Below are 19,109 nucleotides of genomic sequence, written 5' to 3'. Positions count from 1 at the left end.
TTCAGGGCCAGTGCTCTATCCACTATGCCACCTAGCTGCCCCAATTAGTTTATTTCTTTTTTTTTTTTTAAAATTAAAAAAAATTATTATAGCTTTTTATTGACAAAACATATGCATGGGTAATTTTTCAACATTGACCCTTACAAAAACTTCTGTTCCAACTTTTCCCCTCCTTCCCTCTCCCCTCTCCCCTGGATGACAGGTAATCCCATACATGTTAAATATGTTAAAGTATATATATATATATACACAGTTGTCTTGCTACACAAGAAAAATCGGATTTAGAATGATGGTAAAAATAACTTGGGAATAAAAACAAAAAATGCAAGCAAACATTAACAGAAAGAGTGGAAATGCTATGTTGTGGTCCACACTCATCTGGCAGTGTTCTTTCACTTGACTGGATGTAGCTGGTTCTGTTCATTACTGATCAATTGGAACTGATTTGGTTCATCTCATTGTTGAAAAGGGCCACATCCATCAGAATTGATCATCATATAGTATTGTTGAAGTATATAATGATCTCCTGGGTCTGCTCATTTCATTTAGCATCAATTCATCAGGCCTCTCTGAAATCATCCTGTTGGTCATTTCTTGCAGAACAATAATATTCCATAACATTTATATGCCACAATTTATTCAGCCATTCTCCAACTGACAGGCATCCATTCACCAATTAATTTATTTCTTAGAACCCTGGGAGGCTGAATTCAGGAAGAGGAAGCCCTTTAGAAGCAAGCAATTCTCTTTAAACTACCAGTTTAAAGTAACCATTTCTCATTTTTTCAGTCCTGTGGGGATGTTCCTCTTTTTTTTTTAGTTTTTTTTTGTGGGCTGAAGAATGGCTTTCTTCCTGAATATCCATCTTTGTCTTAATCACTATACTTGGAAGTCAATTAGTCTTGTCTTCAGTTTCCTGACATGTAAGAATGAACTTTTACTAAGTGCCTGTTTTGGGACAGCACTCAAGAATTCAAAGCTGGGTAAAGGTAGATGGTACCATCATACACAGAATGCTGGGCCTGGAATCAGGAAGCCCTGAATTCAAATTTCAAATTTGTCCTCAGATGCTTATTAGCTGTATGCCTCTGGGCAAATCATTTACCTCTGTTCCATTTTTTTTTAATCTATAGAGTTGTTGTGAAGATAAAATGAAATGTATGTATCAAGTTCTTAGCCCATCTATTACTTAGTAATAGTTAATGACATTATCATTAACTATCATTTAAATTTTAATATAGTTTAATTTAATATTATTAGTTATTATTAAATTAGAAAGTCTGTCCTCAGGAGACTTTTCCAATAGAGGAGAAAGCACACCCATTAATAGGCATATGTGTTTAGTTGCTGAGTCATTTTTCAGTTGTGTACAATTTTTCATGATCCCATTTGGGGTTTCCTTGTTAAAGATATTGGAGGAAATTGCCATTTCCTTCTTCAGATCTTCTTATAGATGAGGAAACTAAGACAAACAAGGTTAAGTGACTTGCTCAGAGTCACACAGCTAGGAAGTATTTGAAGCTGCACTGGAACTCCAGAAGACAAGTCTTTCTGACTCCTAGCCTGGTGGTAAATATCTACAACATACATACAAAGCAAGTATAAGCTAACTTTTGGGGAAAGACACCAGTAACTAGGAGAGATGAGAGGGAGGGGGAAAAATCAGGAAAGACTTCATGTAGAAAATTGTGCTTGATCTGGGTCTGGAAGGAAATCAGAAACTTCCAGAGGTGAAGGGGAGAGGTGAGTGACTAGCATGCAGAAAGGACAGCAAGGGCAAAGTTGAAGTTGACTTGCTCAGAGTTCTAGTGCTAGTTAGTGAACAAGCTGGGATTCAACCTCTCCAAATGTTAATTCTTTTTCTACCTGGGTTTCATTATTTATTTTGTGTTATGGACTCCTTTGGCAATCTTTTCCTAGAGACCCCTTCTCAGAATAATGCTCTGTTAAATGTATAAAACAAAATACAAAGGATTACAAAGAAAATAAATTACATTATGCTGAAATAGCTTATGAAAGCATTTTTAAAAAGTTCTTAGATATCTGATTAAGAATTCTTGTTCTATAATATGTCCTTTCCAGTGATGAATGAATTTTGGACACTGAATTTGTGTTAAGCATTTTCATATAAGTGGATGAATGAATTAAAATTCAGATTTATATTGACATTGGTTTCTTTTCTTTTCTTTTCCTTTTTGCAGAAATAGACAATGTGGGACAATTTCACCTCCAATTGGCGCAAACTCTTCGGGAAGAAGCTAGGAAAATGGAAGAATTCAAGGAAAGGCAGAAAATACAAAGGAAAAGGGTAAAATTTTCTTATTAGCAAAGAAGCTACCTTCTCCCTGGTAATAAATATTGTGACCTATTTATCTCTTTAGATATTCTGTGTAGTTCATTTCCAGCTACAACTCCACCCTTACCTAGTCTTTAGTCATTTTTGAAGGAGTATTGTTAATTTTGCAAAACATTTGAATTTCTTTTTTAAAAAAACTACAAACATCAAATTCTCTGTATCTGAAATATGCTCCAGAGTGCTATGTACACAATATCCAACTCCTTTTGTAAATTATCTGTCATAAATTCCCTCTTGAAATCAGAATAAATCTTTTGTGTCTTCTTTAGAAAGTCCAAAGTTTCTTTAAACATTTCATAATTACTAATGTCACAATAGGTACTTGTTAAGATATCACTTCCTTGTTTGGATACCTCTTATTCTTTTTTTTTTTTAAACAGTTTTTGGAGAAAAATGAGTCAATGTTAACTTCTCTTTTTAAAAAGTACTTTTCCTCTCACTTCCTGGAAAATAGGTCATAGAGAGAGATCTTTGTTCCCCTAGCTCTAAAATCCAAATAGGTGTGGTGTGAGATAGATAAATATAAATCTTTTCAGGTTTTTTTTTTTTTTTCCTAGAGCATGGGAAAAAAGACTGTCCCATTGCCAAGATTTCTATCCTAAAAATATTCTGGTTAAATTAACTACAACAAGTCTTAGGGAGAAATTTAGAAAGATCGTGGGCTTTCTAAAATTGTAGCATAAATAGACCAGGGCTGACCTGGTCATTTCACAGTCAATACAATATTCACCTCTGGTAGACTGGGTTTATAAAGGCAAACTGAAATGGAGAGCTCATTTGATCATCTTTCATAGTCAACCTGGATTTTTTGATCTCCAAAACTCTATCTCCTAAGTACTAAAGGTATTCTTTGATTAAGAATTATTCATATACTGAGCTTAATTCTTTTTAAAAATTAATTTATTAATTTAATTAACAATCATTATGCAAAAATAAATTATTACTCCATTCCACTTCATCCTTCCAACCCACTGGAAAAAAGAAAGGAAAAATAGGGTTCTCTTAAGAAATATTCATAACCAGCTTAAAAAAAAATCAGTTCATTGGCCATATCTAAAAAGAAAAGAAAAAAAAGGTCTCAAACTGTGAAGATAGTACCCAATCTGCATATTGAGTCCAACATTTCATCATGGCTCCTCTACAATAGTGGTTGGTCATTATATTGATCAGAATTCCTAAAAACAAGCTTAGTTCTTTCATTGAGCTGTCCTGTGTGGACAAAATATCCTTGTAAGAAGTGTTTAATAGAATCAGAAAGAAAACCACTGATTTATTTGATTGAATCCTTGACTTTTGAAAATTAGATAATTTGCTCTGTTCTCTCTTAATGTCACCATATATATATTACATAATGTAATGGAAAGATTTGGAATTAGGAAGACTAAGACACAATTCTGACACTTGAAAGTTGTGTGTCTTTGGCAAGTAACTCCTATATGCATTAGCTTTCTCAATCTGCATTGTTTCATCTTTATTCCTCTACAGTAGTTGTTGCTCATTACATTGAACAAAGTTCCTACAAATGAGCTTAAATCTAATGGGAGATATGGCACGAACCCAGATATACATGACACAAGATAGACTGTGATAAGACAAAATATTCTAAGAAAATTTTAAGAGGAAAAATTCAACTGGGAAGATTTCATGGAAAAGGTAGTTATCTGACTCAGGTTTAAAGGGAGAGAAGCATTTCAGAAGTCAGAAATAATGTGTGAAGTAAGTGCAGTCAAGGGTAAATGTTGAAAACAACCTATGCATATGTTTTGAAAATAAAAAGCTTTTAAAAATTTTTTAAAAAGAAAAAAAAAATAAATAAGTGCAGTTTATTTAAATGCAAATCATGGATGTTGGGGAAATTGAGGAACTGAGAGGTCAATGGTTTAGGAGGGAGAGGAATACTCAAAGCCAGGTAATAAACTCCTACAAAAATGAGGAAGAATGATCTGGAAAGCAGTAGATAACTATTACAAAAATTTAGATAAACTGATATATCTCATTAGATTGAACCCCCAAAGTGAAAGCATTATTATGTTCCAGAAACAAAAGGAACTTATAGCAATCAATATATAGCTTCTCTTTTCCCAAGATATATTGGTCTTAGAGGAGGAACTAATAAATGCTTTGCTCTATACTGCCACTTGCAGACCTTCCTTTTGTTGTCCTCTAACAGACTGATCTGATAATCATAACCATTTTCTTTAATCTTTCTAAATCTAATGGCTCCTTTCCCACTGCCTACAAAAATGCTTAGATCTCCCCCAACAGCTAAAAGACAAAACAAAACAAAATAAAACAAAAACAAAAAAAACTTACTTATTATTATCTATCACATATCACTTAATGAAAACTGTTTAGACCTATTAAAACTATTAAAAGTATTAAAAGAGTTAAAGAATGAAAGATATATACATATCTACATATATGAACAATGTAGGAAATTTGCTTTGTTTAACTATGCATATTTGTTAGGTTTTTTTTTTTTTTTTCTTTTTTAATTGAGGTGTGGAGGTGGAAGGTACAGAATAGATTTTTGTTAATTGAAAAATGTTACTTTTTAGAAAGACTTCACTAGTCACCCACTAGGAAAAACAAAACAAAAGGAAATGTCTCAAGAATGTCAAAGAAAAAATGCTTTAAAACCTGAAAAGGAGTTCAAATGGAAGGAATTACAGACACAAGAACTGATGGCTTCTAGTAAAAATGAGAGGAGAATTCAGAATAAAATCATGTTCCAAAAAGCAAGAGATACAGGCTTACAATCAAGAATAACTTTCCCTACAAGGCAAAATATAATCTTTGACTGGAGGTGAGAGAGGGAGGAATGGATTTTTTTTTTGATTCTTATTTTTTATTATAGCTTCTCATTTACCAGATATATGCATGGGTAAATTTTCAGCATTGACAATTGTAAAACCTTTTGTTCAAATTTTTCCCCTCCTCCCCATTCCCTCCCCCAGATGGCAGGTTGCCATGTTAAATATGTTAAAGTATAAGTTAAATACAATATATGTATACATGTCCAAACAGTTGTTTTGCTGTACAAAAAGAATCAGACATTGAAATAGTGTACAATTAACCTGTGAAGGAAATAAAAAATGTAGGTGGACAAAAACAGAGGGATTGGGAATTCTATGTAGCGGTTCATAGTCATCTCCCAGAATTCTTTCGCTGGGTGTAGCTGATTCAGTTCATTACTGCTCTATTGGAACTGATTTGGTTCATCACATTGTTGAAGATGGCCACATCCATCAGAATTGATCATCATATAGTATTGTTGTTGAAGTATATAATGATCTCCTGGTCTTGCTCATTTCACTCAGCATCAGTTCATGTAAGTCTCTCTGAAATCATCCTGTTGGTCATTTCTTACAGAACAATAATATTCCATAACATTCATATACCACAATTTATTCAGCCATTCTCCAATTGATGGGCATCCATTCAATTTCCAGTTTCTTGCCACTATAAAAAAGGCTGCCACAAACATTCTTTTTTTTGTCTTCTATTATTTTTTTAATTTATTTTTTATTAATTAATATAACATTTTCTTTGACAGTACATATGTATAGGTTAATTTTTTTTTTTTTTTTTTACAACATTATCCCTTGTACACCTTCTGTTCCGAGTTTTTCCCCTCCTTCTCTCCACCCCCTCCCCTAGATGGCAGGCATTCCCAATTCCCATACATATTAAATATCTTATAGTATATCCTGGGTACAATATATATGCACAGAATCGAATTTTGTTGTTGTTGTTGTTGCAAAGGAAGGATTGTATTCACAAGGTAAAAATAATCTGGGAAGAGAAACAAAACAAAACAAAACAAAACAAAAAAAACAATGTTCCCAGTTTACACTCATTTCCCAGTGTTCCTTTTCTTGATGTAGCTGATTCTGTCCATCATTAATCAATTGGAATTGGATTAGCTCTTCTCTATGTTGAAGATATCCACTTCCATCAGAATACATCCTCGTACAGTATCATTGTTGAAGTGTATAATGATCTTCTGGTTCTGCTCGTTTCACTCAGCATCGGTTGATGTAAGTCTCTCCAAGCCTCTCTGTATTTCTCCTGTTGGTCATTTCTTATAGAACAATAATATTCCATAACCTTCATATACCATAATTTACCCAACCATTCTCCAATTGATGGACATCCATTCATTTTCCAGTTTCTAGCCACTATGAAAAGGGCTGCCACAAACATTTTGGCACATACAGGTCCCTTTTCCTTCTTTAGTATTTCCTTGGGATATAAGCCCAGGAGTAGTATGGCTGGGTCAAAGGGTATGAACATTTTAATAACTTTTTGGGCATAATTCCAGATTGCTCTCCAGAATGGTTGGAGTCTTTCACAACTCCACCAACAATGCATCAGTGTCCCAGTTTTCCCACAGCCCCTCCAACATTCATTGTTATTTGTTCCTGTCATCTTAGCCAATCTGACAGGTGTGTAATGATATCTCAGAGTTGTCTTAATTTGCATTTCTCTGATCAATAGTGATTTGGAACACTTTCATATGAGTGGAAATAGTTTTAATTTCATCATCTGAAAATTGTCTGTTCATATCCTTTGACCATTTATCAATTGGAGAATGGCTTGATTTCTTATAAATTAAAGTCAATTCTCTGTATATTTTGGAGATGAGGCCTTTATCAGAACCTTTAACTGTAAAAATGTTTTCCCAATTTGTTACTTCCCTTCTAATCTTGTTTTCATTAGTTTTGTTTGTGCAGAAACTTTCTAATTGGTGTAATCAAAATTTTCTATTTTGTGATCAATAATGGTCTCTAGTTCTCCCTTGGACACAAACTCCTTCCTCCTCCACAAGTTGGATAGGTAAACCATCCCATGTTCCTCCAATTTATTTATGATTTCATTCTTTATGCCTAAATCTTGGACCCATTTTGGTCTTATCTTAGTATGTGGTGTTAAATGTGGGTCCATGCCTAGTTTCTGCCATACTAATTTCCAGTTTTTCCGGCAGTTTTTGTCAAATAATGAATTCTTATCCCAAAATTTGGGATCTTTGGGTTTGTCAAAGACTAGATTGCTATTTTTATTCACTATCTTGCCCTGTGAACCTAACCTATGCCACTGATCAACTGTCGATTTCTTAGCTAATACCAAATGGTTTTGGTGACTGCTGCTTTATAATATAGTTCTAGATCAGGTACAGCTAGACCATCTTCATTTAATTTTTTTTTTCATTACTTCTCTTGAAATTCTCGACCTTTTGTTGTTCCATATGAATTCTGTTGTTATTTTTTCTAGGTCATTAAAATAGTTTCTTGGGAGTCTGATTGGTATAGCACTAAATAAATAGATTAGTTTAGGGAGTATTGTCATCTTAATTATATTCGCTTGGCCTATCCAAGAACACTGAATGTCTTTCCAATTATTTAAATCTGACTTTATTTTTGTGTCAAGTGTTTCGTAATTTTGCTCATATAATTCCTGACTTTCCTTTGGTAGATATATTCCCAAATATTTTATACTATTGACCGTTATTTTGAATGGAATTTCTCTTTGTATCTCTTGCTGTTGGATTGTGTTGGTAATGTATAAAAATGCTGAGGATTTATGTGGATTATTCTTTTGGTTAATGTTGAGAGGAGAGTGGAGGAGAGAATAGTTGTCAAAAAGGAGGGCTAGTGTGTCAGTTTTTAAAATGCATAGAAGAGAACAGAAAAGTTCTGAAGGAAACAAAGAAAAGCATCATAGTTTTGAAAGCAATTTGTAAATTTCATTGTGTACTTGAGAAAACCTAGAAATTTAGAAAGATTCAGGAAATATTAAATTCTAGTTCAAGGAGATATCAAACACACAAAACAGTACAAAAAGCCTGAATTATTGAGAAGACCCAATTTAAAAGGTAGAAGATGATGGCAACAGGTTAGATCTACTGGAATCTGGCTAAAACTGAGCTCATCCCACATGGATATCAGATGTAATGGTATACTCCTACTACAGTAAACCCATATGGTATACCTTCAAACCAGTCTGGTAGGCTTTTTATAAGATTCTTGTCTGGGTTGTACAGAATTAAGCATTGGAGGAAAGGAGGTCTGAGTAGTGACTGGTCTTGATTCATACTAGTAGGTGGGAAAAATTAGAGCTCTATTGATCCAATCCCTACTTGTCCTGATACCATTGATATTATTCTGACAAGATGACCTAGGGCTTTTTGTTTATCAGATTGGGAAGTTCCCTGAAGTCATGACACATGGTTTCACATAGAATTCTTTTTCTGTCTGTTATGTATGACATAACATTTTTCTTTTGTGTGTATGTGTCTAAATTAAAAATTTTAAAAGCAACAAAACTCTAGTAGCCATCTGTTGCTTAGATTAAAACCAAATTTTCTTTTTGTTTGACATTTAAAGTTCTCTACAATCTGGTTCCAATAAAATTCATTACATATTTAACCTTTTCATACATTCAGTGATCCAGCCAAACTTCTTGTTGTTTCTATTCATTGATTTCCATTTCCTTTCTTTATGTTTTTGCCCACACTGTCCCCCATACCTGGAATTCTCTCCCTCTTCACTTTCAAATATTAGAATCCCTAGGTTGTTCCAAAGACTGGCCCAAATACCCTCTTCTTCATATATGAGGTTATTTTTAATCCCAGGGGCTAGTACCTCCTCTCCTTAAAATCAATGTGTCATGTGCAAAAATGTTTGTAGCAGCTCTTTTTGTGGTAGCAAAGAACTGGAAAATGAGTAGATTCTCATCAATTGGGGAATGGCCAAACAAGTTGTGGTGTATGAAGGTTATGGGATATTATTGTTCTATAAAAAATGATGAATGAACAAGCTGATTTTAGAAAACCCTGGAAATATTTATATGAACTGATGTTTAACAAAACAAACAGAACTAGAAATACATTGTACACCATAACAGCAAGAATGTGTGATGATCAACTATGAAAGACTTGATTTTTCTCAGTGGTTCAGTGATTTAAAGCAATCCCAATTGACTTTGGACAGAAAATGCTATCTGCACCCAGAAAAAGAACTAAAGAGACTGAATGTAAATCAACCTATGATATGTTAACTTCTTTTTTCTGTTTTTTTTTTTTAATTTCTCTCATAGTTTTTCGCTTTTGCTCTGATTTTTCTCTCCCAACATGATTCATAAAACAATGTCTGTTAAAAATAAAAAATAAAAAAATCAATGTATGTATGTACACACACACACACACACACACACACATATATATATATACATACACACATACATATACAACATATATATTATTTATGCTCAGTAGAAGCCATGAAGGCACACTGAGTTCAAATTGTGACTCAGATTCTTAGTAATTGTGTGATCCTGGATAAGTCACTTGATTTCTCTCAGCCTCAATTTCTTTATCTGTAAAATAGAGATAATAATAGCATCTATCTCACAGGGTTGATACAATGAAATAATATATGAAAAAAGGATTTGCAAACCCTAAAGTATTATGTATTTATTGTTATGGATACATGTTGTTTCCCCTAATAGACTGTAAGCTTCCTGACCACAGGAAATTTTGTGTTTGTATTCCTATGCCTACTATGGTGCTTAGTACACAGAAGATTAATAAATGTTTATCAATTGAGTGATTTGCTAAAGAGGAGTGGTATAAGAAAAGACTATATAAATAGTTCAGAGTTAGACTGTAGAGGATCTTAAATGTCACACTAAGAAGTTTATATTTTATTCTATAGGCAATGTAGAGCCACCGATGATTCTCAAATAATTGACTGGCATGGTCAGACCTATGCATTTGGAAGATTAATTTTTTAAAATTAATTTTATAATTATAACTTTTTTTTTTTTTGACAGTACATATGCATGGGTAATTTTTTACATTATCCCTTGCACTCACTTCTGTTCCGAATTTTCCCCTCCTTCCCTCCACCTCCTCCCCTAGCTGGCAGGCATTTCCATACATGTTAAATATGTTATAGGACATCTTAGATACAATATATGTGTGCAGAAATGAATTTTTTGTTGCACCGGAAGAATTAGATTCAGAAGGTAAAATTAACCTGGGAAGAAAAACAAAAATGCAAACAGTTTTCACTCATTGAAAGATTAATTTGGCAAATATTATGATTATTATGTTTTACAATTAATTGTAATTTTATGTAATACATAAATTTGTTTAATTATTAATTCTGTTCTTTCTACAGATAGAAGTTTTGATGGATAACATGCACAAACAAAAACAAATACAATATAAGAAAACTATGGAAGTGAGTAATCTTTTGTTTTTGTCTTTTAAAGGTGAATAATCTTGATATGAGAGATGCTTTATTATTATGTATAGGGACCTTGCCTTTGAATCAGGAAGATTTGGGGTCATACCCATACAGACTGAGTGACCATAAGAAAAACACAGTCTTTTTTTTTTTTTTTTTTTTTGGTGATAGTTTCTTTTTTCCCTCTTTATTGTTTTATTTTTTCTAGTTATACATGTATATTAAAATATATGTATTTTATACATTTTACACATATATTATAATATACATATATTTTAAAATGCACATTTCTTTATGAACCATGTTGGAACACATAACTTTTAATGCCCTAGGCAATGTGATTCTTTAAGGCTCATAAACTGGAGAACACATACCTGTCTTCATGAGGAGAATTGTTTCCTGATGGAAAGTTCCCTATATGAATGAAATCACTAATCTGGTCACCCATCCCATCATTGGAATTATTGACATGTGCTTGAAATCCTGTGGCATATCTAAAGATGGTTTCTTTTGAATTGTTTCCATTTGAACTAAATTTTTGAAATAAGTAAAGGTATTCATATCCTTAGATATCAGATGGGATCAGGGACCTGAATTCTTATCTTTGTCACTAGATATAGTCATGTGACCATGGAGAAACTCTTGAAACTAGCCAGTCTTTTTTTTCTTCATCTATAGAGTGAAGAGGTTGGACCTAGTGACCTCCAAGTTCTCAGCAAGTGATCTTGTGACTTTTTTTTCTGTCTTTGAAATCACAGATAGAGACACTAAGAATTGGCTAATGTAAGAATTCTGGAAGTAAAGGGATGGGAGACAGATTTCTATATAAAGTAGTTCCAAATAAACAAGAGCAGAAATAGGAAGGACCATGTTTAGAATATACAATCTATCTTAAAAGAGACTAGTGGCTCTAAGAGAGCCCCCTCCTGTGAAGGTCTGGGCTAGCTCCTCTGAAGGGCTCAGAATAAGTCCTTGTCAGAATAAGCAAAAGTCCTTGCCCCACGTTGGGCGCCAAATTATAAAGTTCTATCATCTCTCAATTATAATTCTTCTCTGAGAGGAGATCTCTTTTCTGTATAATTTTTTCCTCTGTGTGCAGGTTTCTTGGGAGGCTTCTGGAACCTCCAGCCAGAGAGAAGGTAGAATCTTGAATCCTTTTCTTCCTGAATCCTGGCTCTGAATCTCCTCAAGCTTCCCTGAAGTTCTCTCGGGAAGTCTTGTCCTTCCCCAATCCAGACTCCTCTTCCAGGCCGCCTGTCCCAACTCTGGCCCAGAGTAGACTAATTCCAGACCCAATGCTGCCCTCTTTTATCCTCCCAGAGAATGGGCGTGGGATAACTCAGGGGCTTGTGGGAAAAATACTTCAACCAATGAACTTGCTCCTCTAAAACATGTAAACTCCTCCCCAGAAGTTCAAAAGGGTAAACTCCCCTTAAAGGCCGGAACCAAAGATGTGAACTGGAGAATTGTTAAGTACCGACTTAGCACTTAGTAAGAACCTAACACCCTCCCATCCCAATTCAGAGTTTTTGAACTACTGTGGGGCAGTTTAGATGAAGACTCAAAATATTTGAAAAAATCCACTTTGGTGTATGACTTACCTGGACTTCATTTACCTTCTTCTACTTCTAAAATTTTATTAATTTACTGTTTCAATTCATATAGTATATGACTAGAAAGGCCATCTTCAAGGTCTTCCATGTTCAAAGTTCAATGTTCTGTGCCTTTGGTGATCATCTAGGCTTAGAATCATAAAATCTTATAGATAATTTCATTCCCATATTCTTGACAGATGATCATTTGGCTTTTTTTTTTTTTTTTAACACTTTTAATTTAGAAACTTCATTGTTTTAAAATTAGCTCATTCTAATTGGAGAGCTCTAGCTTTCAGAAAGCTTTTCTTCAGTTAGTCAACATGTAATTTTATGTAATCTATAAATTGAGCCTACTTCTGTTCTCTGAAGCAATAGAAAAGAAGTCTATCCTCTGTCTTTTGTATGACAAAAATATGATGGGAGGTTGCAATGAGGTAAAGACTGATATTAGGAAAAGCCTTCAAAAGGGAGAACTGTTCACAAGTGTCATGGCTGGCCAAGGGAACGTGGAAGTCTTCAAATAGAGGCTGCCAGGTGTATTGAGTGGGGATTTCTTTCTGGTGTGGACTAAGCATGAGAGCAACTGATGTTTTCTCCATCTCAAATTAAGTGACAATGTGGCATCCTGTCAGTACTTGAAGATTGGCTTTCATGTGCAATTACTATATTGTAGGTTTTGCTTAATTGCTCTTCATCTTCTTCTTCTTCTTTTTCTTCTTCTCCTTCTTCTTTTTTTTTGCTGAGACAATTGGGGTTGTGACTTACCCAGGGTCACACAGCTAGGAAGTCAAGTGTCTGAGGCTGGATTTGAACTCAGATCTTTCTGACTTCAGGGCTGATGCTCTAACCATTGCACAACCTAGTTTCCCCTGTTGCTATTCTTTATTATAAGAAAAGGTTCAATTGCATGGAGAATGTCTTCTTTAGTTAGAATCTTCTTTAGAAATATTTGTGATACAAAGAAAACAGGCATCAATAAAATGTCTTTAAAACAAAATACACAATTTAAATTATTTTAATTTAGAAAATAAAAAATAAATAAAAGCCAGTAGATGCACCTTTGTGAGGTTAACAATCATTAAGTAAAGGAAGCTATAGACACAAGTATGGAATCATTTGTACTCATGCAGTTTCTTATTTACTTGTTTATTTACCTGTTCATTTTTAAATGTTCTTTTCTTATGCTTTTGCTCATATATTTGAATAGCTATACTTGCACTGGAAGTAAAAATGAAAACTATATTTGTAACAGAAAAAAAAAGCTTTTCATGATTATAGATGCTTTCTTTATTCCAGACTAAACATCATTCAGCTGTCCCTTAAATACTTCTGTTTTTATGTTCTTTACTGTCTAGTTCATTCTTCTCTGGAACTGGGCAACTTTTTCTAATAATCTTAAAATGTACCTCCATGACATGTGTCATATGAAGTCTGACCTTTTACACACTACATTGGAATATTTATCTCCATTGATAAGGTTAATTTCTATGTAGAAAGCAAAACTCACTATTTAGTAGTTCTATTGCACTCATATTAAGACTTGTGTTCAACTAAAATCCTCAAATCTTTTTCACATTAATTGCTGCTTAATGGGGTCTCCACTTATAAACTAGAAACTTTTTTTTTCAACCTAACTATAAAACTTGTGTTTATCCTTTATTCTTTTTAATATTGCAAATTGTCCTATTGTTTTAATCTATTGCAAACCTTTTAAATATTGATTCTGTCTCTTAATATATCAGTTAATCCCTGCAATTTTGGAGAAGGTAAGGAATAGGGAGTAGGGTATTCTATAATATATGACATAATATCATTAGGAGAATACTGGTATTAAGCATGATCAAATGAGGTAATATTTGTGGATAGTACTTAGCAAAGTGCCTAGTATATGGAGGCACTTGTTAAATGCTTTTTTCATTCCAATTATATATATAACAAATGGAGTGTTATTGTCTCTTCTATTTGCTGGAAAGACATGCCTTTTTGTTGTATATCTAAGATTTTGATAAAAAAAATGGTGGAGCAGAGAGAACTGAGAACCCTGCAGCACACAATCAGAGACCTTCCTCTAAATGAGGTGGATAATTTTTGTAATCTTTTATGTCAGAGCTTCTTCTAACATAAAGGTGTTATATTCATTTTGGAGAGTTTCAAATTCTTTGGCTCTCAACCCCCCACTCAGAAAATCTGGGAAGATGATTTGATATCATTTTATATGCTGACATCAACTTCCCTTAGAAAAAATGTAACTTACAAAGAAGGAAAATATAATTGAAAGACCCTCCTATCCCTATATACATAGCCAATACACCAGATGCCTTTTCCTAGAACCTTCAATATTTTGAGAATACCAATGTTACACACAGCTTGTTCTCTGTTACTTTGGGACCAATCAACTTTCTTTCCTGGTCATTTGCCTCCCTCTTTTTAAAAATTGTTATTATATAGTGCCTTGGTACAAAGCATGTGCAGATATTCTCTGCTGGCTGTTAATGGGGCCATGTAGGCACTCAAGAGGCCTCTCTGAAAGGGTTCTCTGAAAGACCTATAATTGCCAGTTGAGCTGTAAGAGCTGAGAAGCTTTTAAAACAAGAGGTGGCCATTGGGGTCTCTATATAATGTGAATTATTGTGTCACCTAACTTTGTACTGAGCTGCCCCTGCATCCATTCTTTGGTTAAGAATTCCTCTCCTATCCATAGCTATGAAAACTTTATTATGCATTTCTCTTCTAATTTTTTGATGGTATGATATTGAATATGCAGATCTTATTCATTTTGGATTTGTTATAGAATATGGCATAAGATGTTGTCCTTAAGTCTAATTTTTGCCTATTCTATATTCTATATTCTATAACTATATTCTAGTTATAAGCAAATAGGATTTCTTTTCTAGGTAATTTATGCTTTTTGATTTATTGAGTAAGGGGTTTTTGAATTCCATTGTTTGTGATTCTTTTTCTAATCCATTCCATGATCTGCATTTCTATTTTTAATAGCCAAATGTTTTTGATGCTTCTGTTTTAGAACATAGAAATCTAAGTTTAATACAAGTGTGACAAGGTGGCCAGAAAAGTTAATGACATTCTAGATTTTATTGACAGGCCTGTAGTATCAAGAAAAAAATAATGGCTCTGCCATACTTGGTCCTGGCCAAGCTATATCTGGAAAACTATTTAATTTTAGGCACCATATTTTAGAAAAGATACAGATATAAGAAAAATGGAAGACAAGCAGAAGAAAGTTACAAGGATGATGAGAGCTTTGGATCTTGACAAGAATTAGTTAAAAGAACTGGAGATGTTTATCTTGGAGAGAAAAACAAAAACAAAAAGAGGAAACATGAAAACTAACTTCAAGTATTTGAAAGGCTGTCAAGTGGAAGAAAAATTTAGAAGAAGTAGAAAAGCAACATTTAGTCTTGGTCTATGTAAAACTTTTTTTAAAATTAAGAGTATCTCAAAATGAAATGAGCTTCCTTGGAAACTAGTTCATTGTGCCATTGGAAGTCTTCAAGAAGGTGATTGAGTACTTGCTGAAGTTCTTAGAATATTACAGAAAGGTTTTCTTGATCAGGTACAGATTAGATTAAATATTACTGAGGTCCCTTCCTGCTCTTAGATTCTGTGATCCTATGATTATTTTGTTTTCATCTTTTCCATAAAGGTGGTCAGTCTTTGAATTAGAAAAGGCAATATACAAAAATTAAAATAGAAGAGGCTCAGAATATAGCACAGTACTTTACAGAGAGTAAGTGCTTTGAACTGAATTGGAATACTATTAAGGAGGAACTGAAGCCCAAAATAGGAGTGAAGATAGTGAAAAACACCTACCTGCATTAAAGATTCTAGGACCAGACAAATAGTAGTGTACAACAATAACCATGGAATGACTATTGGTTTTGTTAGAGAAATCCTGGAAAACAGGAATGATAAGATAAATCAAGAGATCTATGAATATTCTTTTATTTTTTGAAAAGTAGGGGGCTGTTCTGACAAAGGTCTCATTTCCAAAATATATAGAGAACTGACCATAATTTATAAGAAACCGAACCATTCTCCAATTGATAAATGGTCAAAGGATATGAACAGACAATTCTCAGAGGAAGAAATTGAAACTATATCCACTCACATGAAAGAGTGTTCCAAATCACTACTGATCAGAGAAATGCAAATTAAGACCACTCTGAGATACCACTACACACCTGTCAGATTGGCTAAGATGACAGGAACAAATAATGACAAATGTTGGAGGGGATGTGGGGAAATTGGGACACTAATACATTGCTGGTGGAGTTGTGAAAGAATCCAGCCATTCTGGAGAGCAATCTGGAATTAAGCCCAAAAAGTTATCAAACTGTGCATACCCTTTGACCCAGCAGCGCTACTACTGGGATTATATCCCAAAGAAATACTAAAGAGCGGAAAGAGACATATATGTGCCAAAATGTTTGTGGCAGCTCTTTTTGTTGTAGCTAGAAACTGGAAGATGAATGGATGTCCATCAGTTGGAGAATGGTTGGGTAAATTGTGGTATATGAAGGTTATGGAATATTATTGCTCGGTAAGAAATGACCAGCAGGAGGAATATAGAGAGGCCTGGAGAGACTTAAATCAACTGATGCTGAGTGAAATGAGCAGAACCAGAAGATCACTGTATACTTCAACAACAATACTGTATGAGGATGTATTCTGATGGAAGTGGAAACCTTCAACATAAAGAAGAGCCAACTCACTTCCAGTTGATCAATGATGGACAGAGGTAGCTACACCCAGAGAAGAAACACTGGGAGGGGAATGAAAATTGTTAGCACTAATATCTGTCTGCCCAGGTTGCATGTACCTTCGGATTCTAATGTTTATTGTGCAACAAGAAAATGATATTCGCACACATGTATTGTACCTAGACTATATTGTAACACATGTAAAATGTATGGTATTGCCTGTCGTCGGGGGGAGGGAATAGAGGGAGGGGGGGTAATTTGGAAAAATGAATACAAGGGATAATATTATAAAATATATATATATATATATATAATAAAAAAAAAAAAAAAAGAAAAGAAAAGTAGGGGGCTAAGTAGAAGTAGGTCTTGTAAAGTATAGGCTGCTGGTGTGGAATAAAGCGTATACCTTCAGATGTGGTTAATAGGCCAGTTTGTTTTACTTAACTATTTTTCTTTGTTACTAAAAGAAATGTTTGTTATCATGGGAGTAAGTTATATTGGGAAATGACTAAATGTGTGAAAATACAGTATATCAATAAAGCTTTTTTTTTTTAAAGGTGGTTTGAAAGCAATTAGCAAATAACAACAAAATATCAATACCTAAGAAACATCAAGATCAAATTATGTCAGGTTAATCTTATTTGCTTTGATGATAGCTATAAGACCGATAGATCATAAGGCTGCCATTATTTTTAACTGGAAATTACATTCAAGCTTATTGTCTCCAGTTTGCAGACTCTATATTCTTTGCTTTTTTTTTTTTTTTGAAAATGGGACACTTGCCCTTCATCCATGCCATTAGTTATTCTCTCACATCTTTTAGAGATTGACAAATTAGAGATTAGATTAGAATTAGAGATTCAGGAATTAGATTTTCCAGATTTTTTTAATATCCTAAGATGATATAGTTAATATTAACTTGATGGCTTAAAAATATTTTGAGAGCAGTGAGGAAAGAGGATGCAGTTAAATGAATAGGACTTAAGTAATTTTGCTTTTACTTTACCATTTTCCCAAAGCAAAAGATATTTTTTTCCTTATTCTTTTCTCAGCAGTGAACAAGACTGAAAGCTCCCTTTCTAACTCTAGCATTTTTTCACATCTCAGCTCATTCTGGACTCCTTGATACTAATCTTATACTTTCATATTACTCTTTTTTCATTCTTTGATTATATGCTCTTTTATAGCTATTATACTAGTCCTTTAAAAATCTGACTTTTTCTGACCTCATTTGGCATGCTCCCCATCTTCTGTTGGGGAGAATTCTCAGATTCAAGGAATAGAATGAAGCATTTTTTTTTTGATCTAGTCAAAGTAGGAATTTGTTTTTCTTGACTATATTTATTTGTTAAAAAGGTTTATTTTCTTTTTCTTCCTTTTCTGTTTTCCTTTCTTTTTCTGTCTTTTCTTTATTTTCCTTCCTCCCTCTCTCCCTCCCTTCCTTCTTTTCTTTCTCTCTTTCTTTCTTGTGTATGTGGGAGAGTAGATAGGAGAGAGAATAGGGGGGGATATATTTGTGCTAATTGAAAAAATATAAATTAAAAAAAATCTGACCTCATCTAAGAACTTATGTGATTATACTAGTTTCTTTAAATATATTTCCTTTTTCTTCCTCATTGAAATTTGCTGTGATGATAAGGATAGAATTTAATTTTTAAAGAACCTTCCATCTTTAGGGAACCAAATTTCTTTTTAGAGTTTCATCTCTTATTTCTTTAGATTTTTAAAAAGCTACTTTCTAAAGTCTAGGATACTCTCACAACTTTCCACTGTTCCATTTCCCCCACTCTTATGGACTCTAAGATGTGGTTTCTTCTTGTCATTTCTCTATCACCAAGGAGTTCTTTCATACTGAGCAGAATTAGCTTTAGTGTAGCAGTTCCTCTTCCTTCCTCTCGTCAGGACAGAGCCACACTTGAGTGCCCTTACATCCAGATCTTCTCTGCATAGTTTCTCTTTTGTTGTGTATTGAGCACTCAGAACTTGATATGAGCAACTAATACAAAAACTGCTTAAGTCTTAATGTCATCTGACACTTAAATGCTGCTTCTGTGGCTATTAGTTCTAGACACAGGCCTCTCATTGTACCAGATGAGGTTCTGGAGTGACTTTGTTCCTTACTCATTCCCATACTTCAGCAGAGCTAGGCTGAATAACTATTTCTGAGCTCCCATATAGCCAGATT

At 33.8% G+C, this 19,109-nt stretch overlaps 1 protein-coding gene across 2 annotated transcripts in view; it reads left to right on the top strand.

The window, feature by feature from the left end:
• Positions 1-19,109, top strand: part of PSTPIP2 (proline-serine-threonine phosphatase interacting protein 2) — a 60,125-nt gene that overhangs the window by 19,330 nt on the left and 21,686 nt on the right. For both annotated transcript variants that reach the window (XM_074279280.1, XM_074279279.1), the window contains exons 5-6: positions 2,202-2,308; positions 10,540-10,602. In XM_074279280.1, coding sequence (XP_074135381.1) covers positions 2,202-2,308; positions 10,540-10,602 — 170 coding nt within the window. The remainder of the gene's footprint in view (positions 1-2,201; positions 2,309-10,539; positions 10,603-19,109) is intronic.

Source organism: Sminthopsis crassicaudata, chromosome 1 (assembly GCF_048593235.1).
Source record: "Sminthopsis crassicaudata isolate SCR6 chromosome 1, ASM4859323v1, whole genome shotgun sequence".
NCBI lineage: Eukaryota > Metazoa > Chordata > Mammalia > Dasyuromorphia > Dasyuridae > Sminthopsis > Sminthopsis crassicaudata.
The sequence above is the reverse complement of the archived record's forward strand: the minus strand, read 5'-3'. Positions and strand labels throughout refer to the sequence as shown.